At 42.2% G+C, this 14,503-nt stretch overlaps 1 protein-coding gene across 1 annotated transcript; it reads left to right on the plus strand.

Moving 5' to 3' along the window:
• The first annotated feature begins 1,310 nt into the window (after positions 1-1,310).
• F2RL1 (F2R like trypsin receptor 1) lies at positions 1,311-9,968 on the plus strand. Its single transcript, XM_065739744.1, has 2 exons — positions 1,311-1,426; positions 7,801-9,968. The coding sequence occupies exons 1-2, from the start codon at positions 1,357-1,359 to the stop codon at positions 8,904-8,906; spliced, it is 1,176 nt and encodes a 391-aa protein (XP_065595816.1). The 5' UTR covers positions 1,311-1,356; the 3' UTR covers positions 8,907-9,968.
• Positions 9,969-14,503: the final 4,535 nt, after the last annotated feature.

The raw sequence follows: 14,503 nt of genomic DNA on the forward strand, positions 1-14,503 counted from the left end.
CATTCACTTAAAAAAAATTAAAAAAAGGAAGAAAGCAACTCGTTTATTGTCAGCTGAACACTTACCATTCTGCACACTGATCAAGGGAGAGGGGACACTGCTGATGTGACCAGAAAGCCACTCCCATGTCCAAAGGTATGAATGATGGCTGATCAGGTTTTAATTTTGGAATATGATAACTTGTGCACTTCATTTTTACAAGTCTAAGCACACTCTAAAAATATGTGTCTATAAGTTGAAAACAATGCTAGCATCACATTATGCCCAGTTGCATTATTCTCGAAATCTGTATTTGCAAAATGAAATTAACCTGGTGTTCCCTGAGCCTAAAAGAGGCCGACAGCAAAAACATCCTCTTGTGCTGAGTTACCCACAAATACAAAGGGTTAAGCAACCATTACACATATTCCTGCCTGTTTTTCCTATGACAACACATTGAAGAATAGTTTGAAACCTAGCAAATGCAAACAAGCACTTTATGAGTCAGAGGAGTAGTAAGGCCCCAGAAATGCCCCCCAGCCCCTTCCTTGCTAATACATCATGGTCTGTGCTCCAGCTGAAACGCAGGTCAGTGTGAGTCATGGCAACGTCCCAGTACAGAGCAGATCAAAGAACACACTGCCAGCAGTGTGGCCTGATAAAAATGTTATTTCAGTGTATGCACTGCTGTTCTAATACAAACACGATCACTGAGCAGCGTCAACAGAACACAGGGAAAAACACAGGTGATGTGGGAGACGTTCCCCTCCTACAGCTCAGACACCCCTCAGCACAATACCCCGGTGATGCCACACCGCGTACACCAGGTGTATCCGAGAAACGAACCCGAGATACTCCCCATTTAACTTCTGTTGCCGCGCAGTGACCCTCACCACCCAGAAACGGTGCAAAAGATCTGTGCAGCCCCGTCCAGCGGCTGGAGACCGTGCTCACGGCAGGAGGATCAAAACTAGATGGTTTCTGAGGTCCTTTTCAACTCACGCCATTCTATGATTATGATCCTACGATTAAAACTTGCAATAAGACCTCTAAAGCAGCCCCAGAGGCCGCTGGGCAGGACACGGGCACCTGCCGCAGCCCAGCTCCGCCCTACCCTGCGGCTGCGCCCGGCACGGCCGAGGCATCGCAGCAGCATTCAGCCCCAGCAGAAGCGCAAATACTGAGTGCAAGGGAACGCCGCGGCGCGGCTGTCCCCGCCGTTTCAGGCTCTGCCCCGCTCAGCCCCGGAGGCGCGGCCCCGCCCGCTGCCGGGCAAGCCGCTCCCTCCGCCCCCTCCACCCCTCCTAGCTCAGGTATCAGGCGAAACTGGTCGGGCGTGCGGGAGAGTACGGCGGCAGCGGCCGGAGCGGAGGGAGGATGGCCATGCGGCGCGGGCTGTGCGTGCTGCTGCTGCTCAGCGCCCTGCTGGCGGCTGCCGCTCCCACAGGTGAGAGGGCGCGGGGTCCGCGGGCGGGCGCGCTCTCCTGGCGGCCCCTCCGCCGGGCGCGGGCTGGCGACTCGCCTGAGGCCGTGTCAGGAAGAAAAAAAAATAACCCATAAGCGAAAAAGCGAACTTTAAAGTCTGTTCTCACTTTTTATTCCTTTTTTCTTTTTTCTTTTTTTTTTCTCCTCTAATTTTTATTCCTACCTTTGTTATTTTGTATTGCCTTTTTTTATTTATTTTTGAACGTAAGAGTTATTTTGCTCCTCTAAGATTCCCGCTTCCTTGCTTTCACAGCAAGCCCCGCGCCACCTTATCTTTTGAGTGCACTTTGCACTGTGCCTTTCTGCATTCATTCTTACTGTGCCTTCTCATGCAGTAACAGTACATGCATAAGGACAGTGTAAATAATGAAGTCAAGCTCATGGGAGGGACCTGTCTTTTCACCACGCAGACGCTAGAATTTTATTATGCGGTTACAAGCTCCGTGTTCAAACCGGGGCGTGATGGCAGCAGATGTAGTGTTGTGCTTTGCTACGTTTTGGCTCAGTGTTTGTCTGTCTGTGCTGTCTGTGTTCTAAGTTTCGCAGACGGAAGGCAGATGCCGTGAAATCCTCCGCGGTGAAAATCAGTGAGGCGTTACGTGCATATTTTGTGGTTGAGAGCAGAGTCGGTGATGTGGGACTGCCGCTTGGCATCCCCGTTATTTGAGCTGTGTCTGGGGAGACGCCTTGACAGCTATGAGCTTCAACACTTCAATCCGGTGCATGATATTCTGATGCTGAGGTGGAAGAAAGACGGTGAGGGGGTTCCCTCCATGCCTGATGTGCTGAGAGTGCATGGTTCAGGGGGCACGGTGGTGATGGGTCCACGGTTGGAATGATCTAGGTGGTTACCAGGTGGTGGGCAACATGATCTAGTAGTACCTGATTTAGTGGGTTGCCCACAGTAGGGGGGTTGGAATGAGATGAACTTTGAGGGCCTTTCCAACCCAGGCCAGTCTGTGTTAACGTTTTCTTCCAACCTTAACGATCAGATGATTCTTACGTGGGGCATACGGCTGCTGTCCTTCAGGCTCGTGACCTTGTGGAGTTGCAGTCCATCTGTGCTGCAGAACCGAGCACTAGGGTGGTCCTAACCACAGTCTTGTGTGTATGTGTCCACCCAGATTGTTGAACTAGATACATGTCTTGTGCTGCCACCACTTTTGCATATGCAGGGGAGGCATAATATTTCATTTTGTGCACCACGGGTTATATCTCAAGAAGCGCTGGGACAATGCTCTCTGGCACACACGGTCTCATTTTGGGTGGTTCCTTGTGGAGACAGTTGGACTCAGTGATCTTTGTGAGACCCTCCCAACTTTGGGAATTCTATAATACTGTGATTCTGGACAAATAGCAAAGATCTTGAAACGGTCGTTTGGTGTGGAAGAAGTATGTCCGTCTCCATGACCTCCGGTAAGCTTTTCCCGTGGGCAGATAAGAAAGTTAACTGCATTCTCTGCATTTGAGTCAGGCTGGTGAAACTGTGCTTGGAAAGAAAACAGCAATTGTTATGGAAAACAGCAAGCACTGAAGGAGTAAGAAAGGGTTGTATAAAACGCACATACCTAACAAAGGATTGGTTGCCCTGGAAGGGAGTGTTAACTGCTGAAAAAACAGGATGCGGAACTGTCTCCCAGTATGCATGCCAGCTGGGCTAACAAAAGCTACCCAGTAACTGCAGTCAAATTTGAAGCCGAAACCAAAAGAAGTGAGCATAAAAGCCTAACTTGGAGTCTGAAATTACCTTTTTAGTTTGATCATGTCTTCAAAAACAGAGTAAAGAACAGCAACAATAAAACTATTGGCTCTCTTCTATCTCACTTGTAATACGAACTGTGGGTCATATGCTCTCCGATCTACTTTGTGTTGCTTTTGTTCTTCATTGTTGCACTAACAGTATAGGGGTTTTGGAGAATATTTTTTACTATGTATTTCAAACAAGCCTATGAACATCGGTGAGAAAGGCCTGTTTTGTATTTGATTGTAAAACATGATTTTTTTTGAATGGAATTTGGATAACTTCAGTTCAGTAACAGAAGCTACTTAGTGATGGATGATAGCTGGTGATCTGGCTTATACTGCTGGTTATACTGCACACTGTGCTTTGTTATGGTACCCTTGAGAAGTGCTGTCAGCTTGAAGTAGAGGGTCTGCTTCCAAGTGCCCCGGGGTCTATTTGAACTGCTGAAAAGAGCCTGGCCCTACTCAACTGACTCCTGCCCATTAGATATTTAGTACTGATAAGATCCCCTCTCATTCTCTTCTCCCAAATGAACAGTCCCAGGTCTCTCAGCCCTTCCTAGTAAGAGAGGTGCTTCAGACCCCTAAATAGTCTTTGGGTCCCTGTGCTGGACTCTCTAGAAGTTCCCTGTCTTTCTTGAACCAAGGATCCAGAACTGAACACAGTACTCCAGATGTTTCCTCATGAGGGCAGAACAGAGTGGAAGGATCACCTTCCTCGATGTGCTGGCCACGCTCTTTTAAATGCACTGCAGGATACTGTTGGCCTTCTTGGTCACAAAGGCACCCTGCTGGCTCATGGCCACCAGATGTCTACCAGAACACCAAGGTCCTTCTTCACAGAGCTCCTATTGAGCAGGTCAGACCCTAATGTGTACTGATAGAATCATAGAATAGCCTGGGTTGAAAGGATCTTTAAGATCATCTAGTTACAACCCCCCTACTGTGGGCAGGGCTGCCACAAACTAGACCAGGCTATCCAGGGCCACATCGAGCCATGCCTTTAGTGCCTCCAAGGATGGGGCATCCACAATCTCTCTGGGCAACTTGTTCCAGTGCATCATCACCCTCTGAGTGAAAAAATTCCTCCTTATATCTAGCCTAAGTCTCCCCTGTCTTAGTTTAAAACCGTTCCCCTTTGTCCTATCACTATCAACACGTGTAAACAGTCGTTCTTCCTCCTGTTGATACGCTCCATTCAAGTATTGGAAGGCCACAATGAGATCTCTCCAGAGCCTTCTCCAAGCTAAACAAGCACAGTTCCTTCTCTGTCCACCTTCCTGTCCACTGATCTATCCCACACTTCCTCAGCTATGGGGATGTTATGGAGGACGGTGTCAGTAACCTTGCTGAAGTCAAGATAGAAAACATGCACTGGTCTCTTCCCATCTACCCAGTCTGTGATGACATCATAGATGGCTACCAGATTGGTCAAGCATGATTTCCCTTTGGTGAAAGGGGAAATTGTTGACTGCATGTTGACTGCATGTGACAATCACCTTTTCTTCCACTTGTTTGAAGGTAACACACAAGAGTAAATTGTTCCATCAACTCCCAGGGATGGAGGTGAACCTGACTGACTTGTATTTTTTCAACTCCTCTTTCTTGCCCTGTTTGAAGACTGGAGTGACAATGGCTTTCCACCAGTCCTCAGGCAATCTGTTCTGTTCTCCATGACCTTTCATGCATGATAGAGAGTGACTCAGTAGTCTTTTCTGCCAGCTCCCTAAGTGCTTGTGAGTATATACCATTGGAGACCAAGGATTTGTATGCATCAGGTTTGCTTAGATGATCTCTGGCCAGATCCTCCTCAACCAAGGAGAAGTCTTTCATTTTCCAGACACTTATCTCCAGGCTTCTGGGATTCCTGAGAGGCACGCTTAGTAGAAAAGACTGAAGCAGAGAAGGGATTCAGTAACTCGGACTTTCTGGTGTCCTTCATTACCAGAGCACCCATCACACTTGGCTGTGGGCCTACTTTTTCCCTCATCTTCCATTTGATACTGATGAACTTAAAGAAGCCTTTCTTGTTGTCCTTGACCTTCCTAACCAGATTAATTCAAAGTGGGCCTTAGCCTTCCTCAATGCATCCCTTCATGCCTTGATAACATTCCCACATTCCTCCGGAGTGGCATAAACTTCTTCTGCTTGAGATTTTCATTGAACTCCTTGCTCATCCACTCAGGACTCTTGCCACCTTTGCCTAATTTCTTACTTTTAGGGATGCAGCAATTCTGATATTGGAAGAAGTGGTGCTTGGATGTCTACCAACTCCCTTGGGCCTGCTTAACTTTCAGTGCTGTAACCCATGAGATACCTCCAAGTAGGTCCTTTAACAGGTCACAGTTGACTGTGCTGAAGTTCAGGGTTGCAATCCTACTTAGTGTCTTTTTTATTCCATGTAAGGTCCTGAACTCCAGTGTCTTGTGGTCTCTGCGTCCAAGAGTCTCCCAGCCTTCACATTCCCAAGCAGTAAGAACAAGGTCCAGCAGCATGCTTCTCATTATCTCATCCACATCTTCTGTCAGAAAGTTATTTTCAAGGCAGTGCAGGAATCTCCTGGACTGTGTATGCCTGACTATGTTGCTTTTCCAGCAAATATTAGGATGATTGAAATGTACCCTGAAAACCAGTGCCTGTGATTGTGAGGGTACTTTCTGGCTGTCTGAAGAAGGCTTCATTAGCTTCTTCCTCCTGAGCAGGCAGTCTGTAGTAAATACTCACAATGGTGTCACCCATGTGAGCCTTTCCCTTAATTCTGATAAGCTTTCCACTCATCACTAGGCAGTGCTTGGTGTATTCCAGTTGCTGTCTCACAGAGAGAACATCACCACCACCTTGCCTTGCTGGCCTGTGTTTCCAAGGAGTACATCCACTGATGACAGAATTACAGTCATGTAAGCTGTCCCATCATGTCTCTTGTTATTACTAGGGAACTGTGATCCCGAGGCCTCACATATATTCTAGTTCTTTTTGTTTATTCCTCACGCTGCATGCATTGATATAGAGATATTTCAGGGAGTAGAGGATGCATGTTTCCCTAGAAGAATGCAAAAACGAATCATCTGTAATTATATGCATCTTTGGAGGTGGCTGACCTTCAGATCATATTGCAGAAGGCAACTAAGGAACATTTATCACTGTTCTGTTCGGCCTGGCTTATTCCCCAGTTGGTTCCAAAGGCATGAGTTTTGCGATTTTTTACATGTTTTTATATTTTATAAATATCTAAAGGGGGACGTAGGAGGCAAATGGATGAGGCCTGGCTCTTCTCGGTGGTGTGTAGTGATAAGACAAGTGGCCTAAAACTTGAACATAGGAAGTTATCTGCTAACATGTGGAAGAACTTTACGGTAGGGGTGACAGAGCATCAGAACAGGTTATCTAGAGAAGTTGTGGAGTGTCCTATGGAGATATTCAAGAGTCATCTGGATGCCTACTGTACAACCTACTGTAGAGAACTTGCGTTAGCTGGGGAGTTGGACATGATGATCTCTTGAGGTCCCTTCCAGCCCTGATGATTCTGTGGTTTTGCAGAGCTTGCCCCACAGGTCCTTCTGTTTAAAGCCTGACTAACTGGGTTGAACATCCTGCTGCCAAAGATTGCTCTGCCTCTTCAAGACAGGTGAATCCAATCCCTTTCTAGTAGGTTATCAATTTCACTGAAAGTTGCATCATCATAAAATGTTTATCATAAAATGATCATCATAAAACCAAAATACTTGTGCCAGTACCACCTGTATAGCCAAGAACTGATACACATTATATTCTGAGAATCTGTTTTAACAATCAGTGCTGGAAAACATGTATACTTGTGTGTTTTTCTGTTTCTTGTCTGATAATTCTTATTCTTGAAAATTTAAGCTGTTTTTTATTTTTATTTCTGAATTACATCAAGAACAATCATCAATGAATGAAAAAGGAGCCATCTTTAAACACTGTTGATGTCTTCTTACACACAAACCTGTTTGGTCAAGAAAGCTCCTTCTACTCCTGTGTTGTTGTTGTTGTTGTTTTCTTTGTGTATGTGTTTCTTTGTTTCTTTGTTTTTGTTTTATGTGTTTGACTGGGGGAGTTGGAGCTGTTTTTTTGCTTGTGATTTTTTGTTTGGTTTTTTTTTCAATAAAACTGTACACAAATATTGATAGAAACTATGACAAGGGTAAAGTACTTCAACCACAAACAGTCATGTTTCATGTCTGCTCAGTCTACATCAGTGAATATTTGACTGACTCTTTGAAACAGGGCAATTTCATTGACCACAGTTAGACCAGTCTGCCTAAGTGGACTCTATTAGGTATGGAAGGTGTAGTAGTGGGAGTCTCTGGACTTAGCCATATGGAAGCTTTTCTGATAGTGGATAAAATCCTTGAATAAGAATATAGGTGTCATTTGGATAATAAACTAAAAAAAAAAAAGGGAAGAAAAATTGTCAAGTATTTGAAAATGTTTAATTTTTCTATTGATAAGCCTGTCTTTAATTGTACAGTGTAAATCATGCTACCTAGTTAATCTTAAAAGAATTTTTAAAATGAAGAAAAATCAGAAAAAAATAATTAAAAGCAATTTCTCAATTTTTCTTTCTCTTTATAGAGAGAAGTGGAACCAGCAGTTCGAAAGGAAGAAGTTTTGCTGGCCAGAAGGTTCCAAATACTAATAATGCCTCTGAGGAGTCATACGAAGTGGATGACTTTGCAGCACAAGTCCTTACAGGAAAGCTGACTACAGTTTTTCTTCCCATTGTCTATGCCATTGTGTTTATCATTGGTTTGCCAAGCAATGCTATGGCCATCTGGGTCTTTTTTTTCAGAACAAAGAAGAAACATCCTGCTATGATTTATATGGTTAACTTGGCATTGGCAGACCTTCTCTTTGTTGTCTGGTTCCCACTGAAGATTGCATACCATATAAACGGCAATAATTGGCTATTTGGGGAAGGTCTCTGCAAAGTGCTTGTTGGATTTTTTTACGGAAATATGTACTGCTCTATTCTTTTTATGACATGTCTCAGTGTGCAAAGGTATTGGGTTGTAGTGAACCCCATAGTGCACTCAAGAAAGAAGTCTGAAATTGCCCTGGGCATCTCCTTTGCTATCTGGATACTGATTTTGTTGGTAACCATTCCTCTGTATCTCATTAATCAGACGGTGTATATTGCAGAGCTTAACATCACTACCTGCCATGATGTGCTGCCTGAAAATATTTTGGCCCATGACATGTTCAGTTATTTCCTCTCACTTGCAATTGTATTCTTCCTAATTCCAGCTCTCATCACTGCTGTTGCTTACGTATTAATGATTAAGACTCTAAATGCTTCTATCTCAGATATAAGCACTGGGAAGAAACGAAAAAGAGCAATCAAGCTCATTATTGTTGTTCTGTCCATGTATCTCATCTGTTTTACACCAAGCAATGTGCTACTTGTTGTGCACTATCTACTACTCAAGAACAACAAACAGAGCTTTCTTTATGTGTGGTACATAACTGTGCTGTGTCTTTCCACTCTGAACAGTTGTATTGATCCATTCATCTACTACTATATTTCAAAAGACTTCAGAGACAATCTTAAAAATGCTCTTATTTGCCGAAGCGTGAGAACTACACGGAGGATGCAGGTCTCTCTCTCATCAGGCAGATACCCCAAGAAATCTAATTCTTACTCTTCGAACTCAAATGGAACCACTAAATCAACCTACTGACCTCAGTCCTAGGAAATGGTGAACTCTATACTGTTGAAAGGAAGGCAGTGACAAGAAAGTTATTTTGCATAAGAGTTTGAAGAAATAACTTTACTTTCTGATTCACATCTGAAGCCTCGATGTCAGAACTGACAGATGATTATCTTGTACAGAAATAGCAAACAGATAAATCTTCTAACCAGACTGGGGAAAAAAAATCATGACATTTCAGATGCTTTGCAAATGTACTGCAGACCTTGATGTGTTATGTGGTTGAAGATATTTTTGTTCAATATGGAAGAAGTCTAAAAGCAGAACGTCACTGGAATGTCATACAAAGTTGCAAGAATATTTAATTAAAAGAGAAATTTGTTTTGTTTGGCTTTAACTGTAATCAGCAGTTAAACACATATTGTTTATCTCCAGCCTTGCTCTGTGTACATGCTTACACTGAACACTGTTTAAACAGAAGGAAAGGAGAATCTATTTCACTGTTGTTGTGGGTCCTGCAACATGAGTGGTTATTACTTTTTATATAATACTATCTTAAATTGTTTTCTAAATGCTTTAAATACTAACATTATAGAAGCCTGGTGAGATTATCTTGTTAAGTTGGCAAGCTGAACCTGTTATCAGCTAGCACTGGATAAATAAAGTTACTTGAGATTATATACTGTTACTTAATGCTTGCCAGAACCTGACCTTAAATGGGTCTATTTAACAAAATTTTGATTAATTGAATTGATTTTTTTTCATATAACATCTTGTATTTTTTAAGATATCTAAATAAGACTTCTTTTTTTTATGTGTAACAAATTTGAATTGTGTGCTTTCTTTTATGCTTTTACATAACTCTTCAAATGGCTTAGCCGTTCAGCTTGTCTGGTTTCACAGAGACTATCCTGAATATTAAATTAGAAGCCTGACAACTACAGCTGTAACATTTAGGTTTGTCAAGTAGGATTATCTGTTGATGCATTTCATTAGAACATACCTCTGTTGCTTTCAGATAACTAAACCAGATGGTTCAGAACTCAGGGAAAATTGAGATATAAAACTCGTTAATAAAGATAACAAACTTCAGTGTTATTGGATTTTTAGAATATCTTAAATCCTTCCCATCCATAATATTTGTGACCACTCACAAATATGAAAATGCATTTACTTACAGTCTGAAAAGCTGATGTTCTACAGCTGGTGATAAGATTAAAACACATTTTCTCACATTTTGCAGTCCTTGCCTTACCAAGTTGTACATTGCACGAGTATCTAAGTGCCCTGTCTGAGACTTGGGTGGAGCTGAATCCCAACAAACATAAGAAAATAGGGAAGCTGTCAGTTCAAACAACACTCCGGAACAACTGATATGTAGATGAGCCAGTATTTTGTGGAGCTTCAGCTGTAGGAAGAGTCAGAACAGTATTGTACAATTTAGAGATCACAAGTATTCCTATAATAAATGTTAGGTTATGTGCTTTTTTGTTGTTCTCTTGAGTACCTTGATTTTGTTCTAGTCAGTTTGGTCCCTTGTTTTATTCTTCAGTTTCCACATTCTCCCCCTGCTTTTCTAATGGGTTAATGCTTCACTCTGTATAAAGATTTGCCCATTACAACTTCCACTCTGTTGTCATAAACTTGGAATTATTACTAAAGTCAACAAATATTTCTTCTAAGTTTCTGAGGATTCATTAGATTTTTCTTCCACACATAGTAAAGTCTAAGAGGTTTAATGTATTTGACCACTCCTTTTAAGGATTAAATAAGCTCTAGCTCTCCTGTTGTTTGCTGCAGTCTTGTCTACTAATTCTAACCAGATACTTAATACAGAAGTTGAATGTTATATGGCATCTCTGTGGTCCAAACTAAAATAACAAGTCTATATTTTAAAGGCTCTCTGAAGAGCAGAGTATACTACTCTTAGATAGCACAGAACACAAGTGCTTTTTAGGCATGAAAGCTGTGTTTCTATCAGGAAACATGAAGAGCAAGTAGGGAAATAATTTTTTTTTAATTGAAATGAGGATTAATGTAGCATCCTTAATGGAAAATAACTTCATAAGAAACCATACCTCGCTGTAAAGATTTGGAATCTAAATTCTTCCCATATCCCATGCACAATAAACAAGAGTATGAGAATGTTATACTCTTTTTCCTTCTGAATAACCTAATGTGCTTCCTGATTTATATGCAGTAATAAGTAACTCAGAGGGCATCCAATTCATGTAATTGGAATGGCACCTGAACTCTTAGCGCTGAGTTCTGCCAGGAGTCTGAGCATTAAAGGCTGTATGTTTGACATGATTTTGGCTAGGGTACAGTAAATTTTCTTCCTAGCAGCAATGCTGAAATTTCGTACAATGCTGGAATTTTTGGTGTTGCCACACTGATGTTTTCAGTTATTACAGAGCAGTGCTTACACAGAGCCAAAGACCTCATGTTGGAGGGTACACAGCCGTGACAGCTGATCCAGGCTGACCAAAGGGATATTCTGTACCTTGGGGGTGCCATACTTAGCAATATGAGCTGGGGTAAAGGAGGAGGAAGGAGGGATGTTTGAAATTATGGTGTTTGTCTTCCCAATAAATCTTCATATATTACAAGCTGTGCTCTACTGGATGTGGCTGAAAAGCTATCTGCCAATTGGAAGCAGCAAATGAGTTCCCTGTTTTGCTTTGCTTGAGTGTGCACATTTTGCTTCACCTAGTAAACTGTCATATCTCAACCCACAAGTTCTCATACTTCTACTTTCCTGATTATTTTCCCTGTCCCACTTGGAGAGAGTGAGTGAGTGGCTTTGTGGTGTTGAGGTGCCCTCAAGGTTAATCCACAATAGTTTTTCTGGTGCCCAACATGGGATACAAAGGGTTAGAGATGTTGACAGGTATGGTGAGACTGTGGAGTGTGCTAAACCAAATTTGAAGGTGTTAAAACTGTTTCACTACTAGTTGATAGGGTCCTCTAGTAGTCACAGGGCTTACTTGCCTTACTGTATGTTAGAGTCCAGTGCTTATTAGTGGCTTTTTTTTTTTTCCTGCTGTTTGCTCTATTCCCTGCCATCTTGCTTTGCTTTGCCTGGAAATGTTTTGATAACAGCCATGTCCCTGTGCTGATGTACTGGACAGGTTGAGCCTCTAGGCTGAACTCAGATCAGTGAGACTGACATGCAGATGTGCCCACATGGGAACACATACACTTTGAAGCACCTGTGGCTACAGGTAAGTCCTCTCTGGAGCAAGTATTACTTAATTGTGTGTGGCCATGGTGAAGCCTGAATCACAGCAGATGCACCTTGCAGCATCCAAGCCTGCGTATTAGGCCATGCCAATATGCCTTGAATTGTCTGTGGTCATGGGTAAGACCATGACATATCAGTGTGTGAATGGTCTCCTCAAGGGTCTATTATGAATGCAAAAAGCTGTGCCAGAGCAAGTACACCTCAAAACAACTGTGGATGTAGATAAGTTCATTCCACAGCAAGTATACATCTGAGAAAGCTGTGGCCTGTTAATAATTAGTTTACACTAGAAGATTGACCTCAGAGCATCTGTGACTGGATAGGTACGCAACATGAACAATGCATTGTGATTCAAGGATGAGGTCATGCTGCAGTAGGTGCACCTCTCAAGAACTGTTGAGAATGGTGTCCTGGTTTCAGCTGGGACAGTGTTGATTTTCTTCGTAGCTCTTTGGTATGATGCTCTGCTTTGGTTTTAAAAGAAAAAATGCTAATAACCCAGATGTTTCAATTGTTGCTGAGGAGTGCTGCACACAGCCAAGGACATTTCATTTTTCAGCACCTAATGCTGTCCTGCTAGCAAGGGGCTGAGGAACACAAGGAGCTGGGAGGGGACGGTCAAAGGGATATTTCATAATGTATTACACCATATGAAAAAATTATAAAATAGAGGGGAGCTCTCTGGGGTGAGGGGAGGGGTGAAGGGGCGCAGATGCTGCCTGAGGCAGTGGTTGTTGAGTGGTGAGAATTGCACTGAGCATCACTTGTTTTGTAAATACATATTATTATAATTACTGTCATATTATTGTCACTGCTCTCTTAATTTTCTGTTTTTGAGTTCTACCTCTTTTTTCTTCCCAGTTCTCCCACTGCACTGGGAAGAGGGGGAATAAGTGACAGGTTGTGTGGCTTAAATCACAACAAATGGACCAGCCCAGGCTGCAGCAAGGATGAGAGGAGGAGGTCATTGCAATGCCAAACTCTTCAGCCTGGTCCAAAAGGATGTGGGGTGGAGACTGTAGTGGATGTGCCTTTCAACTGCTGTAACACATGATTTGACAAACCTACAGAGGATGAGCCTCACAGAAGGTAATATGAGACCTGACCTGACCTGACTGGCTTTGGCAACCATGCATCATACTGCCTCTTCTGTCCTGAACAACTATAAAAGACAGAAGCTAAATCATGGACTAAAAGAACACAGTGGACATTTTATGGACTTTTTATGGACATCTCACAGGTGTGGTTCACAGGCTAAGGGAATTCTACACATGTATTAATGAAGGCTAATGATTAACAAAGATGTATTGGAAAGTGTAGAACCTGAGCATGATGTTGACACTATCAAAAAAAAAAAAAAAAGGGTGGATGTTGTTATGGTTTTGGCTGAGATAGAGTAAATTCTCTTTGTAGAGGCTCATATGATGCTGTGTTTGAGATTTTGGTGATAACATCTTGTTGTTTCAGTTGTTGCAAAACAGTGCTTACACTGTGCCAAGGACTATACAGCTTCTCACATCAGTGAGGAGGTTGAGGGTGCACAGACAGCTAGAAGAGGACAAACATTACATCTGACCCAGGTTGACCAAAGGGAAGTTCCAAACCATATGGCATCATACCAAGAAATAAAAGTTGGGATAAATAAGAAGGAGGAAGGAAGGGGATGTTTAGAATTTGTTTTCCCAATAAACTTTTACACACAATGAGTTGTACTTTCCTGGAAGCTGATAAACAACTGTCAGCCAATGTGAAGTAGCAAATTAATTCATTGTTTTGCCTTACTCGTGTTTGTGGCTTTTGCTTCTTCTAGTAAATGGTCTTAACCCACCAATTTTCATACTTTCATCTTCCTGATTGTCTCCACCATCCCACTTGGGGAGAATGAGCAAGTGGCTGTGTGATAATGAGTTGTGTTCAAGGTAAAACTGCCATGTTGTACAAATGATTAATTGTCTGTGAGCATTCACATAGTACCACAACGATATCACTCATAAGCCATGGATGAAAGTTATATTCCTGATAAATTATATGCTTAATATATCCATTCAATCTTGGGGGGCACTTGCATTCCTGAAGTTACAGAAAACAACTACTACAACTTATGGTAACTATATGTGCCGTTCATTCTTGTGTAACATTATATATCTCATCAAAAATATCTAAAATATTGATTTCTGTAACATTCCAGAAAAAGTGTAGCTTTTCCATGCATTCTGAAACCTCACTTGTCTTGATCCACACTACTGAAAATATTACCTCAGTGAACAGTGCTTTGAAAATCTTTAACTCAATTCAGTGCTTTCAGTTGCTCATTCTGGCAATATTGTAAAGCTTAATTCTTGTCATTATGTACTTAGAAGTGAACCAAATGTCATTTGTACTC

The sequence above is a fragment of the Cyrtonyx montezumae genome, unplaced genomic scaffold (assembly GCF_038088225.1).
Source record: "Cyrtonyx montezumae isolate F1298 unplaced genomic scaffold, pur_monq_1.0 scaffold_25, whole genome shotgun sequence".
In the NCBI taxonomy this organism is placed as follows: Eukaryota; Metazoa; Chordata; class Aves; order Galliformes; family Odontophoridae; genus Cyrtonyx; species Cyrtonyx montezumae.

What these genes read in the sequence shown, in the direction of transcription:
- F2RL1 (XM_065739744.1), top strand. Translation starts at nt 1,357, where the DNA reads ATGGCCATGCGGCGCGGGCTGTGCGTGCTGCTGCTGCTCAGCGCCCTG. An exon ending in GGCGGCTGCCGCTCCCACAG is followed by an intron (nt 1,427 to 7,800) that starts GTGAGAGGGCGC and finishes TTCTCTTTATAG; the next exon opens with AGAGAAGTGGAACCAGCAGT.